The sequence below is a fragment of the Rhinichthys klamathensis genome, unplaced genomic scaffold (genome assembly GCF_029890125.1).
Source record: "Rhinichthys klamathensis goyatoka isolate OS25496 unplaced genomic scaffold, OSU_Roscu_1.1 h1tg000011l_1, whole genome shotgun sequence".
NCBI classification, from domain to species: Eukaryota; Metazoa; Chordata; class Actinopteri; order Cypriniformes; family Leuciscidae; genus Rhinichthys; species Rhinichthys klamathensis.
The window spans coordinates 16,285,785-16,308,162 of record NW_026606564.1 but is presented as its reverse complement, the minus strand read 5'-3'; the positions used below and the strand labels follow the sequence as shown (position 1 = coordinate 16,308,162).

At 38.8% G+C, this 22,378-nt stretch overlaps 1 protein-coding gene across 6 annotated transcripts in view; it reads left to right on the top strand.

Annotated features, from left to right (window-relative positions):
- The first annotated feature begins 9,075 nt into the window (after positions 1–9,075).
- Positions 9,076–22,378, top strand: part of LOC130100294 (NACHT, LRR and PYD domains-containing protein 12-like) — a 51,883-nt gene continuing 38,580 nt past the window's right edge. For 2 of the 6 annotated variants that reach the window (XM_056265727.1, XM_056265705.1), the window contains exons 1-2: positions 9,076–10,902; positions 12,876–13,046. In XM_056265727.1, the coding sequence (XP_056121702.1) occupies positions 9,140–10,902; positions 12,876–13,046 (1,934 nt within the window). In that variant the 5' untranslated portion in view covers positions 9,076–9,139. The remainder of the gene's footprint in view (positions 10,903–12,875; positions 13,047–22,378) is intronic. The other 4 variants (XM_056265719.1, XM_056265687.1, XM_056265713.1 and 1 more) reach the window with 3 other exon arrangements.

The following is a 22,378-nucleotide window of genomic DNA, read 5'->3' as shown; positions in this document are numbered from 1 at the left end:
CTCTCTCTCCCTCGCGCATACTAATCAAATCAATTGACACGATAGTAAGACCGCAGTTCATTTGGAGATTTTTAGAGATTAGAGACTCAATGAACAACATCTCAACACTAAATTATAAAGGCCGGTCTCATATAGACGCGATTGACATCAGGTTTAAGTACGCCCACAAGCCGTGCGAGTTATTCGTGTACTGCAGTTTGGCTGGTGGTTATGTATGTTGCCCGCATACCGCCTCCCATGGCCGAAACTGGTATTACGACACCAGTCGGGCCGGCGCTAGTAATTTAGCATGCTAATTTAGGGTTATATCTCGGCAGCACTATAACTTGTCAATTTTTTAATGACATCATTGCACTTATTTCTTCTCATTCTTTTGATGCGTGTAGCTTATTTTTTGGATAATTTTACCTCAATTTTTATATAGGGCACCTTTAAGAGCAGCTGTTTAGTGCATCATTTACGCAAGTTACTGCTTTGTGAAGCTTCAATATCACTGCAAAACATTCAGCATAACAGAGTCTGATATTGAACATAAAAAACACACTTTACGGAAAAATAAATAAATGTGGGCCCTAAATTAAAAGGTAGCTTACTATGTGGAGTTTAATTGTGAACAAACAAATTATGATGATATTTTTGGCCATATCACTCAGCTCTATTTTTGAATCATGAATCATTTGTGTCCTAATACAAAACTAAAGGATTGAATGTATAATAAATGCAAACCTCAGGATGTCAGTCATTTACAATATCCAGCATCTTAGATAATAGTCCAGAAACAGGGAATATAGCAGATGCACTGTTGAAATGTCTATTTAAGAGGTTTTAAAGGGGTCATATAATGGTACATGCACTTTTACAAGTTGATTGTACTGAAATGTGTGTTGGCAGTGCCTGTACACAACCATCATATAATGATAAAAATCCATCCACTGTTTTTGTTTTAATCTCCATATGTTTTCCCCTGCCTCAAATTGAGCCGTTCGTTTTTGTGACGTCAATAAAACGGACGCCCCTCCCGCGATTGTTGACTGACAGCAGTGATTCAACACAGACCCGCCCTCGCTCGTCCTGTCAATCATAGTCCGCGCGGACCGGCGCGGTCATTGTTGATATGCTGGAGCACTGTCTATGAGCAGAATGCCGTCTAAGCAATTGTGGTGTTCTGTTCTTGGGTGTAATAACGAACACAGCAGTCATTTTAATGTTCCTAAATCTGAACCGCTGAAGACGCAGTGGCTGAGTTTGTTTTCGAAGGGAATATTCCCCACGAGCAACGTCAATGCTCTCATGTTTGCGCGAATCATTTCTCAGTGGACTGCTTTATAAACGAGGATCAGTGTAAAGCTGGTTTTGCTGAGAAGCTGCACCTGAATAAAGGATCGGAACCTATTCGTGTTCCTGCTGAACCTTCAGAAGAACTAAAGTGAGTGTAACGTTTTATTAATCTTTATATTAATATTTATATTAATCTTTGCAAATCGCCAGCTGCACGCTTCACGATGAATGCGTCGGTTTACACTCAGGGTACATTACAGCATGTTTTCTATGTACAACGTTCTCAATATAATTCATAATCCCACGTTTATAATGAACAACGCGTTATGGTATTGTGTTATTGTGTTACAAACGGTGTATGCGCAGAACAGAGAGGCGGGGTGAGCAAAGCTCATTATCATTTAAAGTCATATGCACTGAAACGGCGTGCTGAAAACAGAGCTGTTTTTGACCAGGTAAAATAAGTGTTTTCTTACAATACTAGAATAGAATAGAATCTTTAATTGTCATTGTACAGTAGAACCATACAACGAAATTTGCTTGTGCAACCTCTAAAACAACACTCACTTTCATAAACACACTCATACAATAAAATAAAATAAGAAAATATATTAAAAAACCGAAGTCCCATTGCATAAAGTCCCTATCTAGAAAGTGCAGCTGTGCGACTGGGGGGTGGAGGAGCATGATTGTTCAGTTCTGTAATGGCCCTGAGGATAAAACTGTTCTTCAACCTGGAGGTGCGTGCTCCAAGAGCCCGATACCGCCTGCCAGATGGAAGCAGGGAGAAGAGATGGTTTGAGGGGTGTGTCTCATCCTGCAGAATATTATGCGCTCTGCGTAGGCAGCGGATTTTAAAGATGTCGTCCAGTGGATGCAGTGGAAGTCCAATGATTTTTTCTGCAGATCTTATAATTCGGTTGAGGGATTTCCTGTCCTTCTCTGTGCAGTTGGCATACCATGCAGTCATACAGTATGTTAGAACACTCTCGATGGAACATTGATAGAAGGTCTTGAGCAGCTCAGCAGACAGGTTGCTCCTTTTGAGTATTCGTAAAAAGTACAGCCGCTGTTGCGCCTTTTTGACCATGGAGTTTGTATTTATCTCCCATTTTAGGTCCTCTGAGATCATGATCCCCAAGAATTTAAAACAGGAGACCTTTTCCACTTCCTCGCCATTCATGATGAGGGGTTGAGGCTCCTTCTTACACCTTCTGAAGTCAACTATAATCTCCTTTGTTTTCTTGACATTCAGGGTCAGATTGTTGTCTTTACACCATCCTGTCAGTCTATCAACTTCATCTCTGTAGGCGTTCTCGTCGCTGTTCGAGATTTCTCCCACCACAGTTGTGTCATCTGCGAATTTTATCATTGTATTCGAGGGGTGGGTGGGGATGCAGTCATACGTGTAGATGGAATAGAGCAACAAGCTCAACACGCAGCCTTGAGGTGCTCCAGTGCTGAGGGACAGGCTCGAGGATTGGTGTGGGCCCATTCTCACTGTCTGTGGGCGATCTGTCAGGAAATCCTTGATCCACATACACAGGTTGCTGCTGAGGCCCAAGTCAAGGAGTTTGGTGACCAGCTGGTTAGGAATGATGGTGTTAAACGCCGAGCTATGGTCTATGAAGAGAAGTCTCACATATGTTTTTCCCTTGTCAAGATGAGTCAGCGCTTTATGGAGGGCTGTAACGATAGCATCCTCAGTGGACCTGTTTTCCCTATAGGCATACTGATGCTGGTCCAGGTTGAGGGGGAGGGCAGATTTAACATGCTTCATCACCAGCCTCTCAAAACACTTGGCAACAATGGGGGTGAGCGCCACAGGTCTGTAGTCGTTCAAAGTGCTGATATGGCTTTGCTTGGGCACTGGAATGATGGTTGTTGTTTTGAAGCAGGTCGGTACAGTTGCTATGGCCATAGACATATTAAAGATGTCTGTAAAGACATCTGCAAGTTGATGGGCAAATTCTCTGAACACACTTCCTGGAATCGCGTCAGGTCCCTCTGCCTTCCTAGTGTTCACAGACCTAAAGGTGCGTCTCACTTCCTCTGGTGTTACCATAAGTGTGAGGTCTGTATCAGCAAGGGGAGGAGCGGCTCCGTTATCTGGTCCAGGTGTTTCAAAGCGGGCGTAGAAACGGTTGAGCTCCTCTACCAAGGAGGCATTGATGTTTGTAGGTGGTTCACGGCTGTTCTTGTAATTGGTGATTTGTTGTGTTCCTTGCCACACCCGTGTTGGGTCTTTGTTGGTGAAGTAGCCCTCAACCTTTTCCTTGTACACAGCTTTTGCCTGCTTGATGCCATTTTTCAAGTTGTGCCTGGCTGTGCTATATAATACTCTATCCCCAGATTTAAAAGCTATATTGCGCTCCCTCAGGAGGGCATATACCTCCGCAGTCATCCAAGGTTTCTTGTTAGGGTGAATTCTGATGCGTGTGTTGATAGTAATGTTTTCAACACAGGTTCTAATGTAACAGAGAACAGTAAAGGCATATTCATTCACATCCTGATTAAAAAACAAGGTCCAGTTTGTTCGTTCAAAGCAGTCTTGTAGCTGTAGAGATGCATCCTCAGGCCACCTCTTAATAGTTCTGACAGTAGGTTTCTTCTTTTTAATAACAGGGCGATACGCTGGAATCAGGGATAGTGATAGGTGATCAGACTGGCCCAGTTGTGCAAGGGGGAAGGCTCTGTATCCCTTTTTAATATTAGAGTATACACAGTCCAGTATGTTATTCCCTCGTGTTGCGCACTTGACATGCTGATCAAAGCTGCACTCAAAAAAATGATATGCTGGCTTTACTTAACTTTTTTATGTAAACAGGTTCCACCGGTTCCACATAACTATGTTTCGTTAAACAAACATAATATGTTCATGTAACTTCAACATCATGGAATTTTGTCATTTTAAGCGACCCAATTAAACTCTGAGCTAATGAGTTAATTAAGTGAATAACTGAGTGATGATTGAGCATTATTGAAGACACCTGATGTTAACAAGCAGAATCTCTGAAGGAGAAAACCGGAATGTTTAAGTCACCATTATGGAGATAAGTGTGTGTTTTAGTTGGGCTCTTGACCATTAACTTATTAACTTTGGATTTTGTTTTGTTACTGTACATGAGTTATAACAGCCAGATGAACAATGAACTAAGGAGTTCTGATGGTGTTGGTTGTGATTTAACATAATCATTATTTCACAATCATTTGACCTGAGTCACTGAACTTATATTAAACCGAATTTCTGAGTTAAGTTTACCTTACTGTCGTTGTAGAGCATACTATTTTTAGCCTTTTCAATGAAATTCAAATGATCAAATCAAGAAATAAAAAATACACTTCTTAATAGATATGTTGAGTAGGCATACACAGACATCAAGAATCAGCATATGAATCTCAGCAATGGTGACAAACAGATCATAATCTCATTATTTATTCATGCAGCAATGCATGATGGGAGCCATGCATGAGTTTTGATTGGTGGCACCCAGAATGCACTGCAACATGCTTTATAATTGTCACCATTGTTGAGATTCACAGGCTGATCCTTGATGTCTGTGTGTGCCTACTCAGATTATTTTTTAGGAAGTTTCTTTTTTATTTATTGATTTGATCATTTGAATTTCATTGAAAAGTCTAAAAATAGTATGCTCTACAATGACAATGCTGCTATTATTCGAAAGGTTAACTTAACTCGGAAATTCGGTTTAATATAAGTTCAGTGACTCAGGTCAAATGATTGTGAAATAATGATTATGTTAAAACACAACCAACACCATCAGATGACCTTTGATTATTGTTCATCCGGCTGTTATAACTCATGTACACACACTTATCTCCATAATGGTGACTTAAACGTTCCGGTTTTCTCCTTCAGAGATTCTTCTTGTTATCATCAGGTGTCTTCAATAATGCTCAATCATCACTCAATTATTCACTTAATTAACTCTTTAGCTCAGAGTTTAATTGGGTCGCTTAAAATGACCAAATTCCATGATGTTGAAGTTACATGAACATATTATGTTTGTTAAATGAAACATAGTTATGTGGAACCGGTGGAACCTGTTTACATAAAAAAGTTAAGTAAAGCCAACATATCATTTTTTTGAGTGTGGGTAGCACAGTTTTAAGATTAACATGATTAAAATCACCAGCCACAATAAAAATGCCCTCAGGGTAATTGTTTTGCTGTTTGTCTATAGCTGCTAGTACATGGCCCAGTGCTAAATTAGCGTTGGCGTCTGGTGGAATGTAGACCGCTGTTACCAGAGCAACAGTGAATTCACGTGGCAAATAGAAAGGTCTGCACTTAACTACAAGCAGCTCCAGGTCAGGTGAGCAATGCTTATTGATAACAGTAGAATTTGTACACCAGTCCTCGTTCACATAAATGCAAAGTCCACCTCCACGGCTCTTACCAGAGTCCTCCGTTCTGTCGCTTCGATGTAATGAGCGACCCGCTAGCTCAACTGCTGCGTCTGGGATCCCCGGGTGTAGCCAGCTTTCAGTGATAATTATCACGGAGCTATCTCGTATGGTTGACCGGCTTGCTATATCTAGATGTAGTTCGTCCATCTTATTCCCAAGGGATCGGGCATTCGCGACGAAAAGACTAGGCAGTGGTGGTCTGTTTGGAGCCCTCTTTAGCCTAGCCAGGACGCCTGATCTGCAGCCCCGCTTTTGTTTACGTTCCCTCCTCCGTCTCCGGCGCTTGTCGCTCGGTGAAGCGATCCATGGAGACGCCGGTGCTCTGGCTATTCCCGGTGGAATGCTGTGCGAGTGTTGGAAGGCACTCGTTATAGGTACTTCGCCTGTTCTCCCGATATACAATAATTCCTCTTCTTTGTAAAAGATATATGGTTTACCCCAGCTGGTCTTAAAAACAAAGAATAATACAAACAGCAACCACATGCAGCATTGTTTTAGGGAGCACTGAGCCGCTGCGACTATGCGCGCCGCCATCTTAGAAAAAAAAAAAAACTAATGAGAATTTTTAATTAAAGTATATTACAAACTTTTAATTTAGACCCTAAAGAATCATATTAGCTTGTACAAAAATGGCATTATATGACCCCTTTAAACAGGATTTAGAGATATATGTGGTATAATATCCCGCTCCAGTGCAGTAAGTGTCGGTGTGACACTGTTCAGCTGTTCCAAACCCTCCTGTAAAACACACGAAGAGAAGCAAAACGAAAGTAACACACACCTGTCCACACCTAAACCTGTCGCTCACTGGATTTGATCTGATCTTTGATCCAGGAAACATTTCTACAGATGTCAATTTAGCACAATGCCTACCAAATCTAATAACACTCGCGGCCATTTATGTGTTTAATCCACAATCCATCGAGACCAGCGAGAGATTCTGAGAATGACGCGCGCGGACTGACAACAAGCGTTACTGAGTTTACAATACTGATAAATTCTCTTCTTAGTGGACAAGACTGCAAGTAAGTTTAATACATTCTCCATATAGAGTACATGACAAATACAGTCATTTTTTTTATTATTAGGAACTGCATATTGTATTAGCGAGATGTAAATGTGAAGTTACAGAAGGCTGTTCTTCTGCTACTCCGAACAGAAGAAGAATCTGCCAGAAATTACAATCTTTTAAAGTGAAAACACAAAATGTTTTATTGAGAAAGGTTTATTCAACACGAATATGTTTCTAAAAAGTTTTCGACCATTTCCTCTTCCGTGTTAGGCTGTTGTTTTTGTGATGTGAAATCGAAAGTATTTTTGAAGCAGACATTTACAGTAGACGGACAGATGAAGCCTAACGCCAATCAACAACAAATCTGCTGTTATTAAACTGAATATTTCAGTTCATAGCAATTATGATTAATAGTATTACAGTATGTGTATTATAATTCTGGTTACTTTTACTTAATCAGTTATTGTGAACTTGAAGTAATGACTGAATGGGAAACGATTCAACAATTAATAAAGATTGGGTATTAAACAACCAGAGATGATTAAGACCATTCGGTTATTTTACACAGCAATATATTTGTTTGTAACTCACTTTATTTGATACATTGTTTTTGCTGTTGCTGTTGTCGATGATAACTCTTTATTCTTCATTATTGTCTTCAATAAGATGTTGTTGATGTGTGTAAATGTTGTGATTTGCAGGTGATGCTGAAGGATTGAGTGTTTTCAGAAAGCAGTGCTGATCAGTTTTCAGGGTCAGTTTAGCTGCAGTATGTCAGAGGAAAGAGGAAAGGACTCTCTCTCTCAGATGAGTCTCTCAGAGAAACACAGGTGAGACTGCGTCTGTTTTCACACTCTCAGTTTAAACTCCACTGGACTTTGTGTTTCCCTGTCAATAACACAACTTTAAGCATTGTTCTATATCTACAAATGATTTGCACAACTTCAATTTTGAACTTCTTAAATTAACACTGACATTGTCTATAAAGCCCTGTTTGCACTATAGAAAATATCACAGTTAATAATTTGTTGATAACCTTCTAGATGCTGAATTAATCCAAATAAATGACTTTAGTATTTAGATCATAACATTATTGATAGACATTAGAAAACGACTATACACTTAATTTAATTCAAGTATGCCAACAAAACTGTCGCACAGACATTTCTGTTCTCTATTTCTGTCAATAAACAAACACTTGATGTTCTCTTAAATTACAGTATTTTTTAACATGTTTAATCTCTCAAAGAAATTGTTAAACTAATGTGAGACAGTAAATAAAATTATGGTTAACTATAAAACTGTAAATTGTGTGAGTGTGTGTGTTTCTGTGGAGGATTAGATAAAAACACAGATGTGTTTCAGACACAGTTGATCCTCCTTTACTAAAGTGTTTTCTCTCTCTCTCTGTTCTTTGTGTCATCAGTGTAAGATCAGGCTCACATATGTCCAGCTCTGTGTCTCTGAAGAGTGATCGGTCTAAAGATGGAGAAGGACCATACTTCAGTGAGAAAACACCATCATCTAATGAAAGGTATTTTGTGTTACTCATTTTTTGTCACACGTTGACTGTGTTTAAAAGTTGTATCAGTGAATACCAGTCATGAAACATGTTTAGATCAAATATTTGTCAGAGTATTCACAGCTAATGCTTATTTCTCTTTCTGTAAAATATCAGTTAGTATTTTATTTTACTAATTTGATTACAGGCTTCAATATGAGACATTAGACTCAGACCTTCAGACTCACAGGAACCACGAGAATTTCAAAGACAATATTCTTGGGATCTTCCAGGTAGGAAAACACATTTTTATGAATATTTAATATTTCTAATAAACAAATATTTTATTGAACAACGAAATTAAATTAAATTTTTCTTCCATCTCCTTTTTTTCCTTTTAAACACATTTTAGCTCAACTTGGTCAGCATGTTATTCTTTTAACTGGATTTTTTATGTACATTTATTATAATTATTGAATAAATAGTGTTGACCAAAATGTAGATGTACAATTTGGCTTACATTGTGTTATTCTGTCTTTTCTCTTACTTTTGTTTGTAGGATCTTGAGAGCAAAATAATCACATTTCTGAAGAATGAACTGGAGAAGTTAAAGAAAATATTACAACATGAGAACACACAACACTTTGTGAAGGACTTTAATGAGAACAGATCCAGTATCAAATCAGCAGCTCTTGATCTCACACTACATTACCTGAGAGAGATGAAGCAAGATGAAGCTGCTGATGCTCTAGAAGGCAAGAGACTCGTGATCATCTGTCTGATTGTCTCTTATAAATGTAGGAGAGAAAATGAAGACTAAAACTATCTATTTTCTGTTCCTGTGTTTAGGTGAGCTGTTCTTCATTCCTCAGCTGAAATGTGGCCTAAAGAAGAAGTATCAATGTGTGTTTGAAGGAATGGCGAAGCAAGGTGACTCCACACTTCTGAATAACATCTACACAGATCTCTACATCACTCAGGGTGGCAGTGAACAGGTCAATACTGAACATGAGGTGAGACAGATTGAAGTTGCTTCCAGACATCATGAAGCACAAGAGATACAGGTTGAATGCACACATTTGTTTGAAGCGCCTGAACAAGACGAGGAGATCCGAACTGTACTGACAAAAGGAGTCGCTGGCATCGGGAAATCAGTCTCTGTGCAAAAGTTTGTTCTGGACTGGGCTGAAGGAAAAGAAAATCAAGATATCAGCTTCATATTTCCTCTTCCATTCAGAGAGATGAACTTAAAGGAGAAAGAAAAACTAAGTTTGATGGACCTTATAACTCAATTTTTCCCAGAGACAAAAGGACTGAACCTTACAAGAAGGAATCAGTTCAAATTCCTGTTCATCCTTGATGGACTGGACGAATGTCGCCTTCCTCTGAAGTTTGATTGTAATGAGACGTGGCGTGATGTATCGTCACCAGCCTCTCTGGATGTTCTCCTAACGAACCTCATGAAGGGAAATCTGCTTCCTTCTGCTCTCGTCTGGATCACCAGCAGACCAGCAGCTGCCAGTAAGATTCCTCCTGACTGTATCGACCGGCTGACAGAGATACGAGGATTCAGCGACGAACAAAAGCAAGAGTACTTCAGAAAAAGGTTCACGGATGATATTCAAGCCACCAAAATCATAGATCATGTTAAACAATCAAAGAGTCTCTTTATCATGTGCCACATCCCAGTCTTCTGCTGGATTTCAGCCACTGTTCTCCAGAACATTCTGGAGGAGAAGAGAAATAATGATGTGAAAAACACTCAGGCTGATGAGATCTCTAAAACGCTGCAGGAATCAAACACTGAAGACACTCCCAAGACTCTGACACAAATGTACACACACTTTCTCCGCTTTCAGATCCAGCAGAGCCGCCGAAAATATGATGGAGAATACGCACCAGATGTTTCCTGGGATAAAGACGCCATCCTTTCACTGGGGAAACTGGCATTTCATCATCTGGAAAGAAACAACCTGATCTTCTATGACACAGACCTGGAAGCCTGTGGTCTTGACGTCTATAAGGCATCAGTGTACTCAGGCATGTGTACCCAGATCTTTAAGGAGGAAACAGGGATCGTTCTTGGTACCATGTACTGCTTTGTTCACTTGAGCATTCAAGAGTTTATTGCAGCCCTTTATGCACATCTGTTTCTAGACATCAACAAGACAAGTGTGTTTGAGCATGAGTCTACAGAACAGGAAAACAGAAATGAAACCATGATTGATTTTCTCAAGACTGCAGTGGACAAGGCGCTGGAGAGTGACAATGGACACCTGGACCTTTTCCTTCGCTTCCTCCTCGGTCATTCACTCCAGTCCAATCGACGACTCTTACGAGGTCTGTTGACACAGCGAGACGGCACTGACCAGAGCAACAAGGAGATAGTTCAGTACATCAAGCAGAAACTAGAAGCTAATCTTCCTGCAGAGAGATCCATCAATCTGTTCTACTGTCTGAATGAACTGAACGACCAAACTCTGGTGAACGAGATTCAGACCCACCTTAGCAAAGGAAGTCTCTCATCTGGTGACCTTTCACCTGCCCAGTGGTCTGCTTTAGCCTTTGTGTTGTTGACATCAGAGGAAGAGCTGGAGGAGTTTGAGCTTCAGAAATTCAAGAAATCAGACGAGTGTCTCATTAGATTATCGGCAGTCATTAAAACCTCCAAAACAGCCCTGTAAGTCTTTTAATATATTTTGTCATGTTCAGCTCTCATCTGAAAAATGCATTTATCTACATTACTCTATAGTGATTCCCCATCATAAACATGAAGCTATACCTGTAAAGCTTTTTGTGTGCGTGTGTGTGTGTGTGTGTGTGTGTGTGTGTGTGTGGAGACAGTTTATCACAACTTAAGACAAAATCTAAAATACCATGTAAAAATGTTTGCATGTTTGTTTTCTATAATATGATACACCAGACTTGTATGACTTATATACCGTAAAACTTCAAATAGTAGCCCGGGCTTTTATTTTCCCAAATCGTCTAACTGCACCGGCTTGTATTTGAGACAGGCGTCTATATGAGACAGGCCTTTATAATTTAGTGTTGAGATGTTGTTCATTGAATGTAGGCCTAGAGTCTTTAATCTCTAAAAATTTCCAAATGCTCCACGTGAAACTTCTGACCTTTTACTATCGTGTCAATTGATTTTGATTAATATGCGCGAGGGAGAGAGACCAAGACAGTGCTCGTGTTTGAAGACGTGAGAGTGCGCGCGCGCGGCCGGGGCTCTCTCTCTCTCTGCTCGTTATGTGCCCTGTCAGGCGCAGCAGTCATTCTAGTCTACATCACTCACCGATCAAAAAAGGCTTTGGCGGGACAAACATTTGTGTTGGCGGCCGCCAAAAAGCAGACGATCTGACGGGTTTTAGAAGATTAAATACAACCCGAAACTAAAAAACAGACCAGGCCTCTATCTGAGACAGGCCTTTATTTACCCAAACCTGTTGCCACACCAGGCGTGTAAAAGAGACATGCGTCTATTTGGGACTCGGCTATTATTTGAAGTTTTACGGTAGAATTATATATACTATCACATACTCATACTTGAGGAAGAAAAAAAAGGCATATTTTATTCATATACCCAAACTGGGGGGAAATAATGTAAATTGGTACAGATGTTATTTATATTGCCAAAAAGTAAGATGAAATTCTGAAAGGTTGTAGTATAAAACATTGAGATTTTTATAAAACAGGCTACTTAAATAAAGTACATATATATTATCACATCATATATTAGTTGTCCCTCAGTTTCTCCCAGTAATTAGATATTTTGAATGCTTATTTCTATGAGTAATTCTGAAGTTTAATGTAATAAGGATGTAATGCAATATGTAGATCGAGAGATTTACAAATAAACATTTATCAAAAGCCTGTTGTATCATATTTGATGAACACATTAGATGGTTTTTCTACAAAAACTTTTTTTTTTTAATTATCGTTCAAAATCTCTTTTTTAATATATTTTAAAAATATATATTTTTCTAATTCAGTAATTAAGTAAAAAGTAAAATTTAATTTTAGCAATTGTCATGGATGCTTCTTTACTATCTTTAAATTAATGATATATCATCCATTGGCCACCCTGCTCTCTAGTATATTGGCATCAGCCATCGGTTGACCTTAATCTTGAAATATTAAAAACAAATACAATTTCATAGGTTCTTAGGTTTAAGTTATCTTAGCTTTACTTAAATCATTAAATATTTTATTTACATGTGAATGGAGACAGTTTTAGAATTATAATGTAAGGCCTTTAACTTGCCATAAAGGTGTGAACTGTCTCATATAATGGTGTCGGTGCAGTCAAGTCAATAATATTGTTGAATATTAAATGTCCCCAACTAAGCAAGACAGAGGAAACAGTGGCTCCATCAGGTGACATAAATAGAGAAAAAAATCCTAGAGCTATAAAAGCTTTACACAAATATTTTTTCACGCTTCATTTTATCTAGGAAATTTGTCACTGAATAGAAAACACTATTGTACAGGAAATTGTAGTTTTTGAAAATAAATGTTATTTTAACTCAGCCTCTTTGCTGTATATGCTGTTTATGTCAAAAATAAATGGAAAATGTATTTAATATTTGTAAATAGAAAATGTATTGTATATGTTCCATCTAATTCTGTGTTGTGATTTTATTGTAGGTTAAATGATTGTAACTTAACAGGCAAAAGCTGTTCAGCTCTGGCTGCAGTTCTTGGATCAGATACCAATCTGAAAGAGCTGAACATGAACAATAATAATCTGCAGGATTCAGGAGTGAAGCTGATCAGCACTGGACTGAAGAATATAAAGTGTAAATTGGAGATACTGAGGTAAGTTGAGCCACAGGAGTCACATGACTAGAGTGAGGTGCGATGACTGACAGGACAATGCTGAGGCAAAAGCGCAAGTTAACTTTTGTGAAAAATTCAAAGATCTTTATTTATTTGTTACAACGTGGGTATACCATATCAATCCTGTCATTGTGCTATTTTATTGTTGTTGTGTTTTTTCATCTAGTAATATCTAGTAATATTGAAGTGACATTAAGCATTCATTTCGTTCCAAGAAAAGGAAAGATCTAACATTAAATATCAGAATAAGAGCTACAGATCCTGAGGGTCATTGGCAAATATCTTTTCTTGTAAAATAAATGCCCCACATCGCTCTGGGGGTTTAATAAAGGCCGGAAGCTAGTTATTTTAGTCAGATTACATACCATGTGCCAGTCAGCAGCATATGAGCATCAAGCACATGCTTAGTTACCATTGTTTTTTTCGGCATCATTTTTTTATTTGTATACTTATGCACCTTACTTTGTACTTTGTCTTATTTGCATAGAATTAACATCACTTAATTTGATATACACTTTTACAGTTACTAGTAACATGCCATTAACCGTAGCCGAGAAGCAACGGCGCTGTCGTTTCGGTTCTGTACAGTTCTTGTTGTTATTTTTTCTTTTAATCTTTAACACTCCAGAAATGTACTTCAGCATATGATATATAGCTTAATTATCCACAATTTAGGATACAGTATTAACAAAAATGTTATATCATGCAATCATGCACAAACTGAATTTGACTTGACTTTAAGCACATTATTGGGACTATCTCCGAGGAAAGCTAGGTGAGATTTTGATACAGCAAGAGAGAAGACATTGATGACATGCTTTTCGTTTATTTGGCAAAAAAAGTAGAATGTGTATCACTATCTCTACAGGAACTTATGTGCATTTTTAGCACACAAAGATTACAAATTAACTTGCATTTATCAAACTACCACCTTAAGTGTAGCTCTTACAAAAATTGTATCTTTTAAAAGAAAAAGAGAGGAACTCTTAAAACTCTGTCTTTTAAATAAGTCAAAATACATTAAACATAATTGCCTGTAATTAGGCTGTAGCAATAGCAAAGGCCATAATCATAAAGTGAAACATAAGTTCAACCTCAACACAAAAACAGTATCAACAATGCTTCTATTCCCTGAGAGTGAGGATACACTTTTTTCACTTGAAATTAAAGTAGAGTATTTGGAAACATATGACTGGAGTTCTTATCGAAACTTAAAGTGCCACTGTAGCTGCTATATATTTAAATATCATAACATGAAATCCAAAATGTTCCCACACACCGGACTTATACGACGCTGGCGCATCCTCCAACTCCGGTTAGCCTTCCTTATCTCTCCCACTTGCCACTTCTCCGCGTGACGTGACCTGCAGCACTCCATAATCCACTTTTACTGAGGTGTTCGAGTTGAACCGGCGCTGCACAGAGCGATCGGTGAATGACATCAAAGTACCGCGAGAGTGATTGAAAAGCATACGGAGCCGTCGCTCTCGCGGTACTTTGATGTCATTCGCTGATCGCTCTGTGCAGCACCGGTTCAAGTCGAACAAGCCTCATTTGTATGTCCACACCTATTTTTTACAGTCTATGGTCCACACGCATCTTATTTCGCGCGAAAAGGAAACACACGTCTGAGGTCACATACGGGCACGAGGCTACATTGCGCATGCTGGTTTCAGAGTCAGCTAAATTAAGAGAAGATCGTAGACGAGCAATATTGCGAAGATGAAAGAAAGAGTTTTTGACAAGAGAAGAAATATGAGAGCCAAAAGATAGAGTTGAGTCAAGGTTGCGAATCAATGATGAAGGCTTAACATGAACTCCATCAATATAAAAGGACTGGTCCATCCTTTTGACAGAGGCAGCAGAGCCAATCACTAATATCTCAGTTTTTTTATAATTTAATTTGAGGAAATTAAGGGACATCCAGTGCTTGATGTCCCTGATACATGCAGTGTGTGAGTCAGGCAGGGATAGCCTATCAGAGCTGGTCTATCAGAGCTGGTGGTGAGATCAATTTGAATGTCATCAGCATAGCAATGGAATTGAAGTCCATGCCTGCGTATGATGTTACCAAGTGGATGTATGTAGATGATGAACAATAGTGGACCAAGAACTGAACCTTGAGGAACAGCTTGTGTAAGTGAAGCAGTGGCAGAACTATGACCTTGTATGCTGATATAATACTTTCTGTCACTGATATAGGAAATGAGCCAGGAAAGAGCAGAACCAGTGATGCCGATATCAGAAAGCCGAGAAATAAGTAATTCGTGGCAGACTGTGTCAAAATCAGCGCTTAGATCGAGGAGCATCAAGATGTTTATCAACCCTGAATCAATGGACAAAAGAATGTGGTAAACCACACGCAAAAGAGCAGTTTCAGTGCTGTGAGATGGGCGAAAACCTGACTGAAAAGGTTCAAAAAGACCATTTATATCCAAATAAGATTGCAATTGCGAAGCAACAACCTTTTCAAGGATTTTGCTTAAGAATGTTAAATTGGATATTGGTCTGTAGTTGTCCATGTTTAGATGGTCAAGGCCTGTTTTTTTTTTTTAAGAATGGGGGTCACCGCTGCCGTTTTTAATTCTGCTGGCACAATGGCGGAAGCCAAACTACAGTTTATCATATGCATTATGAAGGGTGCAACCTCGAGGACACACATCTTAAGCAAAACAGTAGGTGTAGGATCGAGCCGGCAGGATGTGGAATTTGACTTGACAATTAGATCACTTATGGCAACAGGAGTAGTCAGAGTAAAAGCAGAGAGAAGGTTCGTTGAGTGAGCTGGACCAGATAACATTAAATTTGAGTCACCTGTATGAGGAGTGTTTTGGGTGATGGATTCAGTGATTGACTTCAATTTGTCTGAAAAGAATTTACAAAAGCTATTTACAAGCACCTCAGAGCCTAAAATAACATGTTGAGGTGGATTTGTGAGTTTGTTAACCATAGCAAAGAGTGATTTGGCCCTGCACGTGGAATTCTTAATGGTAGAGGAGAAATAAGAGGATCTTGCATTGTTAAGGGCTGTATGGTAGTTGAGCAAATGTTCTTTAAGAGCCAAAGAGTGCACAGTGAGTCCAGTTTTCCTGTATAGTCTTTCTAGGTGGCGACCCTCAGTTTTCATCATTCGAAGTTCAGGAGTGAACCAAAGTGAGGTACGAGTAGATGGAACCAGTCTAGTTTTAACAGGAGCGTGCATCTCAAGTGTTTGAGACAGAGCATTATTGTAGATACAGCAGATTTCTGACGGACAGTTAGACAGTAGACATTCTGACAAAGTAGAAGCCCTTATTGAAGCAGAGAAAGTAGTTGGATTCACAGAATTGATTTTGCGATAAGTCAGCATTTTCTTCTGAGGTGATATAGATATTGGAAAACTACAACTGAAGTTTATAAGTTTGTGATCTGAAAATGCAAAATCAGAGCCACTAAGAAGAATAGTATTCAAGCCAGATGTACATATGAGATCCAGTATATGACCTCTGGAGTTAGTAGCAAAAGTTACATGCTGAGTCAAATTGAAACAGTCCAGCACAGACATCAATTCTTTGCATTGTGCAGTGTTTTCATGTATATTAAAATCAACAAGCAAAATAACAGATGAATGACTACCACAGACAAGAGTAAGTAACTCACTAATATCAGAGAAAAAGTTAAGATTACAGCCAGTGATGTTTGGCCAGTCATTCTCAGCGCTAGTGTTCAGTAGCGCACATCGCAAGTCTGGAGATGCACGTAATCCAAAGTCAGGATCAAGACGCAGCGATCTTAAATTTCTAGAGTGTATAGGCCCAAGTCTTTTTTCCAGCTGTGTTGTATCCGGAACACGGGTGTCGGTACAGACAACCGGAATATTATTAGAAGATGAGTAATGATAATTCCGAAGTTTCTTCCGCGACCGGTGTATGTAACGAGGCTGGCGTAAAACCCCAAGTTGTTCACACCATTTGTAAGTGTCGGGAGCCAAGCGGAAAGATCCTTTAAATGTTCTGAGATGAACAGCAGAAAATTGCAAAGCCATCTCGGGAAAAGTACTTTGTTTATTCTCAGCAAAAAACAGCAAAAACCAAAAAAGACCAAAAAAACAAAACCTGCAAGTGGATACGCGACAACATGACCAGTGATGACCAGTTCGACCTACACAACAGTTTATCGGTTTAACTGCGTTAGCCAGAACCGTGTCGTAAACCAAAATCCACACAATCCACAGAAGGGAAGGCTACCCAACCATAGAGTTCAAAAGGTGCAGCACGCACATCCAAAACAATAAAGCTGGGTGCTGGGCAGACAGGTAGTTGCAAAAGTAAACAATGAGTCTGCACACCAGAAAATGCTCCTAAGTGAATTTAATAGTTGCTCACCACGTGTAACATTTCGGGCCCAAGCCCTTCATCAGACAAGCTACCCAACCATACCAAGGATTTGACACCACAAAAGACAAAGAGAGCTGAGACTCACAGTATCAGATGTCGAGAGGGATGTAAGGATAGGAATGGAGAGGGCTCGCAGCCGATCTGTGTGACAGGATCACGGAGACAGCCAGGTCAGTTATCCAAAAACTTTTTAGGGTGTAAAAATAGTCCAGTGAGTAATCCGAGAAGGTTGAATCCGAGAAAACCATATCCAGAAAGCAAAAACGTAACAGCAGACAAACAGGTACCAGCGTGAAGCGGCAGCACAAGCGCGCCTAGCGTTCTCACACCGGAAGTGACGGGGAAGATAAGAGCAAGAGCATGAGTGAAGTGCAGCCTAAGGTAAACTGCATTTGCGTGCATTCAGAATGTATTATTGGCCTAGTTTCAATGAGAGAATGCCTAGTTATTCAAGAACCGCTATAGAGCCAAAACTATCTCTGTTACCTTAAATTATATGTTTATCTCTGTAAAGCTGCTTTGAAACAATCCATTGTTAAAAGCGCTATATAAATGAAGATGACTTGACTTGACTTGACTAGTTTCAATATTTCGAACGTGATGATGTGAGCCGATTGACAACTGGGAAAAAGCAGACTAAAACAAAAAGTAAATTGAAAAAGCAAAAACGATTTCTCCTTGACATGATGCGAAATGCTCACAGGAAAATTGTCATTTGTCAAAAATCATTTTGTATTCTTTGTTTTGTCACCTGCGACCTTTTTGTGTGGTCAGTCCAAGTCTGGCAGATAGGGAGACGTGTCTATGTAAGACACACGAGAATCTTACCTTCATAGTGAATAAGCTCCACCAACACGAGCTTGTCTCACACTGCAACCTCGAAGAGCTAGTGAAAGAAATCGTGTGTGACTCACAAAAAAAAGAGTGCATGTATGGTGAGTGTGAGACATGCAAACTCACCAACTTTCCAATGAAGGCCCCTTACACACCAGAAACCATGGTCTCCTACATTCAGTGGGGAATGGAGGAGTGACAGAGGTCTGAAGGAGGTGAAAGTGTAGCATTCAAAATCACGATAAAAAAAGATAATGGAGAGCACTCTGGGTGAGCTTGTTGAAAAATGTAATGACCAGCTTGTAAAGTTCAAACGGCATAACTTCAACATTTTGCCTTTGTCAGAGACCTGAAGGCAAGGCTCTCTGATAATGAATGTATAATTCATATTGATTTTTCAGAGAACTATGCGTGTAAGTGGTCCTCCAAGATCCAGGCCGTGCAATTTGGGGGGTCACACCAACAGGCCATCTTGCATACAGGTGTGCTATACACAGCCCCGAATGCCACACCCCCCTGTTTCTGTATGGTGACTTCCTCAAGGCAAAAAGGCCCGGCTGCAATATGGGAGCATCTTAGGCCAGTGCTGACATACGTCCAGCAGGAGCATCCTACTGTGAAGGTGCTACATATTCTGAGTGATGGGCCCTGCTCACAATACCGGCAAAGCGGCAACTTTTTCCTCTTCTGCACAGAATTACACAAATGGGGCACACAGTTGACTGGACCAATTCCGAGGTCATTGGAAAGTGGTGTGTGGTTAAATATGGAGATGACCTTTACCCTGAGACTGTGATGGCAACAGATGATTCTTATGTCCAGGTGAAATGCATGCACAGCAGAGATCCGAACAGATTATCTTGGCCTATTCGAGATAATGTACTTTGGTATCTATTAGATGATGTACTTCGTCTCATCCCTGCTCCTTTGCCAGTCACTGCCCGCCATGTGGAGATACAGAGAGATGTATGGTTACAGCTTACAAAGTAAACTGAGAAGTAGCTCTGTCATTATCTTAGATCAGAGAGGTTTCTCTGTTGAATGAAATTGCCTTAGATCAAATTATTTACCGCCAAATGTTCTTACTTCTGTCACCACTTCTATTTTCTATTCCGTTGTTTTTCTGTGGTACAGTACTGTTTGCTCTTTTTTGAATGGCAGCTGTTTCTTTAATTGTCGTAAAAACTCACAATTGTATATATTATATGTTAAATACTACTAAGTGCATGATTAAGTTTGAAGTTTTTATATCTAATTTCCTTTGATGAAATTCCTTTCCTTTGTTGAGATTTGTAACTTCAATGTGATGTTTGTATGGCTGTTCTCAGGATTTATATACTACAAAAAATGTCATACTTACAAGAAACAATCAGTTTTTAAAAGTACTTACCCTTGTTATGTCCTGTGGATGAATTTTTTTTGTAGTTGTATTTCAAGTTGGGTTTTATACGTCCAAAGTTAATTTGTTTTAATAAAGATATGTTTTCTTCTATCATTGTATTTTTCTATATAATTCTAGATTACCTCCCATATGGAACCAGATTGTCATGGCCTAATGTTCCATAGGTAACTAGTATGTAAATAAGTTCATAACTCTTGTCCATAATGCATGCAATTAACTGCAATGACAAACAATAGGTGACTAAATACCCTCTCGGTTATTGAGAGCTCAGTCCTGTTACTGTCATTAATGTGATATTTTAAAAGAAAAATTACATTTGACAGTCAAACAGATCTCACCATAGTAACATGTACTATACTGCATTTTGGACATGACCCTTTTTAAAATAAATGTCTTGCCAAAGTATACATATTTCTTAATTGTAATGTGATGTCATCCCTGAGATAGGACATTTTCAGTAATGTGAATGGCAATTATGATATAAAACAGATTTTTTTTTTAAATATGACATAATCTGAATGAAAAGAGGGACCAAAATACTACTTATATATGTGCAAACTGTTGCATATTTGTAATTGGAAGTATTATACACTACCGTTCAAAAGTTTGGGGTCGGTACGATTTTAAATACTTTTAAAAGAATTCTCTTCTGCTAACCATGGCTGCGCTTATTTGATTAAAAATACAACAAAAATCAGTTATAGTTTTAAATATTATTCCAGTGTAAATCAGCTGTTTTCTGTGTGAATATATAGTAAAGTGTAATTTATTCCTGTGATCAAAGCTGAATTTTCAGCATCACCAGTGTCAGTGTCTTCAGTGTCAAATGATCCTTCACAAATCAGTATAATGTGAGGATTTGATGCTCAAGAAACATTTATTATTATTTTCAATGTTGAAACAGTTGTTGGTCTGTCAGTTGTAGTTTTTTTTTGTTTGTTTTTTTGATTCTTTGATGAATAGGAAGTTCAAAAGACTTTTGTAACATTATAAATTTCTTTACTGTCACTTTCGATCAAATTAATTATTCCTTGATAAATAAAAGTATTGATTTCTTTCCTCCAAAAAATAAAAATAAAATTCTCACTGACCCCAAACTGTTGAACGGTAGTGTATATAGTAACACTTTAGTCAGTAACAGGACTGAGGAACATATCAAAACATGAAATAAATAAACAGTCATAAAATAATAAATGTCATAGCTTGAGATGGCCCAACACAATTTCTTGTCATGTTAAAATGTCTTGAATTAATGGCTATTGAAAAAAATCAGTTTGAAACAAATTATATTTTTCAAATTTTTAAAGTTGAAAAGGCACCGATTTCGTGGAATGACGATAAGATAAGAATACCGTTAAAGTACCGGATCGATAAGTAGTATCGGTAAGAGTAGTAATACCGTTAAAAACGTAACAATACCCATCCCTAGCTGTGTATCTTCAACATGACATCATGACTTTGCGTAAACATACACGCCACTTTCAATTCAAGTGGCGTGTTATCTATACGCATTTTGAGCTATCCGCGTGTATGTCCACGCCGAAATCTTTTGCGTGTATGTCTACGCCATTAAATGTCCGAGTGATTCCGCGTGTATGTGTACGCCGTTAAATGTCCGAGCGAAACGAAGCAAAATCTATATCTACATCTGTGGAGCGATATTTCTTTTCCTAGGATGGTAGGAGAAGACTCATAAATGGTATTAACCCCAGTGACGGGTAGGTTTAGGGACGGGGTTGGGGTAGGTCATATATTTATATATACATAATACAGTAATATAACGTTAAGTCAAAGGCGTTGATAAACACGCTGAAAAGTGATTATGCGTGTTGATAGCACGCCAAAAATGGAAATACGAATTGGCGTGTCATACATACGCCATTTCATGAGATCAGTCTGGTATCTTTGATTCTGCTTTCAGCTTTGCAGCTAGTCTCGACTAAACACTTCCTCTAGTTTATGAGTGTTTTACACCACTGTGAAGGTATTTTGGTTCTTTTGTCCCACTCCTCCTTACAAAGCTGCTTCAGCTCGGTGACATTTGTAGACTTTCCAACATGAGCTGTGTTTCACGTACTTCCACAGTATTTCAATGGAGTTGAGGTCTGGACTTTAATTAGGCCATTCCCAAACTTTAATTTTCTCATTTTCTGAACATTTTCAGGTTACTTGTTGTGGATCATTCAGATCAAAGACTTTCAGACCTGTACAGTTGTAAGACTGGGAGAAACTGGAAGAGAGGCAAAACAAAACAAAGGAAATTAACATCTGAACTCTCTTGCTAAATTACCATCCCCATTCAACACTTGAGTTGATCACCTCTCAATTTACACATCATTCCCTTCACCCATCCCTACCTGAATTCACCCAAAAATCTATATGGTTTAATATGAACTATTATAATACAGTATTATGCATGTTTGGTATCATTTGAAATGTCTCAGTGCGACTGGTACAATGCTCTCATTCCCACAGATGTAAACCAAAAAGGTAATAAGGTGTGGAGAGTTTAGAGATATCTTGTTAACTGCTGTTTGTGTGCCTCCATGTAAATCAACTTCTGTCCCCAGTAAGTCTGGGACGGTAATTAACCCTCTGGGGACCAAGGTTTTTTTGGGGCCCTTAGGATGTTTTGACATGCACTGACATTTGTGCTTTTTTCAGTTATTTATAAACATGTTAATGGCAAAGGTGTAAAT